This window comes from Chinchilla lanigera, unplaced genomic scaffold (assembly GCF_000276665.1).
Source record: "Chinchilla lanigera isolate Chin_1 unplaced genomic scaffold, ChiLan1.0 scaffold00006, whole genome shotgun sequence".
NCBI classification, from domain to species: Eukaryota; Metazoa; Chordata; class Mammalia; order Rodentia; family Chinchillidae; genus Chinchilla; species Chinchilla lanigera.
In genome coordinates, this window is record NW_004955407.1 from 36,329,481 (window position 1) to 36,334,627 (window position 5,147).

At 43.4% G+C, this 5,147-nt stretch overlaps 1 protein-coding gene and 1 long non-coding RNA gene across 2 annotated transcripts in view; one reads left to right on the plus strand and one right to left on the minus strand.

Annotated features, from left to right (window-relative positions):
* Positions 1–4,509: 4,509 nt before the first annotated feature.
* The window catches only part of LOC106146694 (translation initiation factor IF-2-like), a gene marked incomplete in the record, with an annotated part of 1,845 nt that continues 1,207 nt past the window's right edge, over positions 4,510–5,147 (minus strand). The window contains 1 exon segment of the mRNA XM_013504681.1: positions 4,510–5,147. Within this exon segment, the coding sequence (XP_013360135.1) occupies positions 4,525–5,147 (623 nt within the window).
* LOC106146695 overlaps positions 4,597–5,147 on the plus strand; it is a 4,628-nt gene continuing 4,077 nt past the window's right edge. Inside the window, exon 1 of the long non-coding RNA XR_001231246.1 lies at positions 4,597–4,685. This is a non-coding gene — a long non-coding RNA (uncharacterized LOC106146695). The remainder of the gene's footprint in view (positions 4,686–5,147) is intronic.

Below are 5,147 nucleotides of genomic sequence, written 5' to 3' on the forward strand. Positions count from 1 at the left end.
ATTCTTTGTATTGTTTTTTAAAATCTCTATTTCATTAACTTCTCCTCTGATTTTTATAATTTCCTTCCTTGTGCTAGCTTTGGATTTGTATTGTGTGTCTTCCAAGGACTTTGAGGTGTATCCTTAGGTTATTTATTTTGACTCGCTCTGGTTATTCTGATATGTGGGCATCCACAGCTACAAAATTCCCTCTTTGGACTGTTTTCAGTGTCTCCCATAGGTTCTAGCCTGTTGTATTGGCACTATCCTTTGATTTTAGGAAATGTTTAATTTCTTTTTTTGTTTTCTTCTGTGGCCCATTGGTTATTCAAGAATGTATTGTTTACTGTCCAGGTAGATGCAAATTTTATGTAGTTTCTTTTGGCATTGAGTTCTAGTTCTATTGCACTGTGATCTAATAAAAAACACGAGATAATTTTGATTCTTTTGTATTTATTTAAGCATTCTTTATGGGGTAGTGTGTGGTCTATTTTGGAAAAAGTTCCATGTGCTGCTGAGACAAATGTGTATTCTGTTGTAGGTGGAACCCTATAGATAATTTTCAAGTCCACTTGCTTATTTTTTTTTTACTTTTTTTTTTAACTATGATTGTGTTGATGCATCTGATCTTTTATGTCCAGTAGTGTTTGTTTTATGAAGTTGTGTGCATGGGTACTTGGTACATATATATTTACAACTGTTATCTCTTTCCATTGAATTGTTTCCTTAACCAATATGTAGAGACCTTTATGACCTCTTCTGTTGATTTTTCCATAATGTCCACTTTATTGGAAGATAGGATAGCTACTCTGCTTGCTTTTGGGCTTCCACTGTATGAAATATTATTTTCCACTCCTTTTATTTTTAGTCTATCAATTTCTTTTTGAAGTAAATTTGTTTCTTGTATGCAGATATCATTTTGCTTGTATTTAGCCTGCCAGTCTGTATCTCTTGATAGGGGAATTGAAGCCATTTATACTGAGAGTTCTGATTGAAAGGCTTTGATTTCTACCTGTCATTTCCATTATTTTTCTATTGCTGATTCCTTTATTTTTTCCCTTCTGCTTAACTCCTCACCCTGCTCAATGTATTCATTCCATCAGACATTTTGGCATTGTTGGCTTCATTATCTCTGTCTAGGATATCTTTGAGAAATTTTTGGAGTGCTGGTTTGGTGGTCATGAATTTCTTAATGTGCTCTTTGTCCTGGGTGATCCTATTCATCCACCAACTTTGAAAAATCATTTTGTGAGATATATTATTCTGGGTTGAAAGTTGTTTTCTTTTAGGTCTTCCCTCCAAGCTCTACTGACCTTTAGGGTTTATGCTGAGAAGTCTGCTATAATCAGAATGGGTTTACATTTTGTTTGCTTGTTTGTTTTTGTTTTGTTGTTGTTGTTTTATTTGTTTGTTTTTTAAACAGGGTCTCTCTCTGTAGTTCAGGCTGGCCTTGAGCTCGCTATGTAGCCAACGCTGGCCTTGAAGTCATGACGATCCTCCTGCCTCAGCATCCAGAGTGGTGGGATTGTAGGTGTGGGCCACTGCACCCAGCTGGGTTTTCCTTTATAAGTGATTTTTTTGTTTTGTTTTGTTTTTTTCTTGCTGTTTTCTTTCACAGATTTTAAGATCTGCTTTGTTTGGATTTCTCAGATTTTGACTATGTGTCATAGAGATGTTCTTTTCTGATCACAGGTATTTGGGGTCCTATATGTATCATTTTCTTGTATTTTGTATTCTTTCCCCATATTTGGAAAGTTTTCTGCTATGATTTCTGTGAACTTTTTTCTTGCCATTCATGCTGTCTTCTGACTTTTACTTTTTGCTGTGGTTCTGACTTTTACTTGTGAAGAGGTGGTGGAAGAGGTGAGTCTTCTGGTCTTAGTCTTCTTTGCATCATCTAGCAGTGGTTGGACCCGTTTTCCCTTACCTTGTTCACTTTAAGCGACCTCTGATGACACTGCAAGAGCATCAGCCCTGTCTTCTGGTTCTGACACTCTCTGCTTACACCAGTTATCTCTGCAGCTCATGCTTCCCACGGAATTGCTCATTGTCTCTACTTCTGCTTGGCTCCTTTTCATGGACTGCAATTCTTTGCTAGGCTAATTCATGTTTCAAATCATGCTGGTTAGCTCTGCTGGTTTTTTATTAATATCTTCTTTAAGTTCACAGATCTTGAAAAATCAAATCTGTTATCTATTTAGTTATATCATCTTTGAGCTCTCCAAGTTTCTTTGTTTCTTCTTGTAGTATTTCATATAATTCCTCCATTTGGTCTTTGATTTTCTTCCCATCAGTACTTCTTGGATCTGTTTTGGGGAAATTTGGAGTTTTTAAAGCCATTTTGATGCTTTCCCCTCGCCTCATGTTTCTATTCTCTCTCCTCTCTCTCTCTCTCTCTTCTTCTCTCTCTCTCTTTCTCTCTGTATGTATGCTGATGGTTGAGGATCAATTTGAGTGGAAAACTTTATTGCTAGTATAAATCTCTTTAGTGGCTTTTTTTTTTTTTTCTTTTCCAGCAATTTTTTTCTGTGTGTGTCTTTTTGAGACAGGGCCTCGCTATGCAGTTCAGGCCTTGAGCTCACTTTGTAGCTCAGGTTGGTTTCAAACTCACAAGGATCCTCCTGCCTCAGCCTCCCAAGTGCTGCAATTACAGGTGTGCGCCACCATGCCTGGCTTGGTATGTATCCACCTCTTTGTCCTGCCCAGTTTAATAGGATTGCACCTGATCATGTGCTGCAAGGGAAGAATCTTCACCAGTTATAACAAGATCAATAGATGCAACCAGACACCTATCACTTACATTAAAACTTGTTTTAGCAATTTTACCCTTTTATCAGGGCCTCTTAGTGATTGTACTGTCCTGCTGCTAGCCGAATGAGATGTGCCAGGGCGGTGGGGGTGAAGAGGTGGTGGAAGAGGTGAGTCAATAGGAAGAGAGGGACAGAAAGTAAGTATCGATAGGTTAAAGGCCGACAGGGGACTGGACTCTGTTGGAATTATTTCTACAGCTGGACAGAGGACTGGTGCTGAGCGTTTGTGACGGGGAGGAGGGATGATGGGGTGGGACATGGAATTAGAGCCGAGGAAGGCCAGGTGCCTCGTGCCTGCCTCCTGGCTGGCCATTGTGATCTCTTCTGACAGTCTTTCTCTCTTTTTTTTTTTTTTTTAAGAAAAAAATTTTTGGCTGTACTGGGGACTGAACTCAGGGCCTTTGTATCCCTAATCTTTTTTTATTTTTTATTTTGAGACAGGGTCTTGCTGAGTCCCTAAATTGCCCAGGCTGGTTTTGAATTCACAATTCTCCTGCCTCAGCCTTTGAGTGCAGATTACAGGGTGTGTGCTACCATGCTCAGCTGTCTTGTATCTTTCTTCTCTTTGTTTCTCTGTGTAATAAGCTCTTCTTGTCATTGTTTCTTTTTTTTTTTTTTTTTTTTCTTTTGTTTTGGTCTTTTTGGACAGGCTCTTGTTCTATAGTTCAGGTTGGCCCTGAACTCACTATGTAGCCCAGGCTGGCCTCAAGCTAGCAGTGATCCTCCTGCCTCAGCCTCCTGAGTACTAGAATGATAGGTGTATCCCACCATGCCCGGTCTCATTGCTTCATTTTCTCCTTCTCAGTGGTTCTAAATAACTTGACTATGATGTGCTCTGGTATAGTTTTCTGGTAACTACAGTTCATTGATTTTAAATTTTGGGTTTATGATTTTTACCAAGAAAAATCTCAACCATCATTTATTCCAGTCTTTTCTTGTCCTTCTCCCTCCTTTTCTGTGGTGTCCAGTTATGGATAACTTGAAATTATCTTCCAGTTCAGTGATACACTATTCATATCTTTTGTCATTTCTTTTTTGTTGTTGTTTTTTGTTTTTATCTTTTAAGGACAGGGTCTTGCTATGCAGTTCAGGCTGGCCTTGAGCTCACTTTGTAGCCCAGGCTGGTTTTGAACTCACAACAGTCCTCCTGCCTCAGCCTCCTGAGTGCTGGGATTATAGGCGTGTGCCACCACGCCTGGCTCCTTTGTCATTTCTTGCGTTTTACTTCTTGCCCGGTTTCTTTTGCTGGTGTTAGTTCACTACCTCCCTGTACTCGATCGGTTGTTAATCCCAACAAGTGCATTTTCCATCTCAAACACTGTCATTTTCAACTCTAGGAGCTCATTTTAGGATTTTCCAACAACATTCTCGGTCTCTACTTGATGTGTTACCATTTTCTATACCAATTTTCCCTTTTCTCTTTCTTTCTTTCTTTTTTTTTTTTTTTTTTACTTCTCAGTACTGAGGATTACGTCCATGGCTGAGCTACACCCCCAGTTCTTTTTAAATTTATTTATTTATTTATTTTAAATTTATAAATGTTTTTGGAGACAAGGTTTTGCCGTGTAGCCCAGGCTGGCCTCGAACTCACAACAGTCCTTCTGCCTCATCCTCCTAAGGGCTGGAATTACAGGAGCGAGGCATCACACCCGCCTAACTTTTTAACATTCTGAGGCAAATTCTTGTTAAATGGCCCAGGCTGGGCCCAGACTCGCCGTCCTCTGGCCTTAGCCTCTCAGAGTTCTGCGGATACTGGTGTGCGCCACCTGCCTGGCTCTTCTGCCTTCTGGGACGGACGGGTATGTTCGTAGCGACTGCTGAGCCCTGGTCTAGCAGCACCGTGTCTGTCCCTTCTGCCCACGGTGGGTCCTGTCTCCTGGATTCTCCGCCTGCCTGGTAAGCTTTTGCCGAGTGCCGGGCGGGGGCAGGAGAAACCCGGACTGTCGCAGGCGGAGGAGCGGCGGGCTTCGCCCCCAGCCCGCGGCGGGGCGCAGACACCCAGGCCCGGGCTGCGCGCCCCTCCCTCTGCGCGGCGGGAGGCGGACCCCGCGCGGGGCGCGAGCGGAGGGAGCCCGGGGTGACGCTCTCGCCTCGGAGGCGAAGGAGCCCGGCCTGCGGTGCGTTTTTCATAGCCTCGTCCCGCGGGGTGCGGGCTGGGGCGATCCGCGCGAGCTCGGGTTTCACGCTCCCAGCCGCTCCCCTGCGCGCCGCGCCGTCTTTTTCGGGAAATGTCCTCAGGGGGCGGGCGCGCAGGAAGATGACTGCGCAGAATGGAATGTGCGGCTGTCTCCGAGTGTCTGCCGCCCCGAGCCAGAGCCTGCCGCCGGCCGCCAGCCCGGGACCCCGCCCGGGGACGCG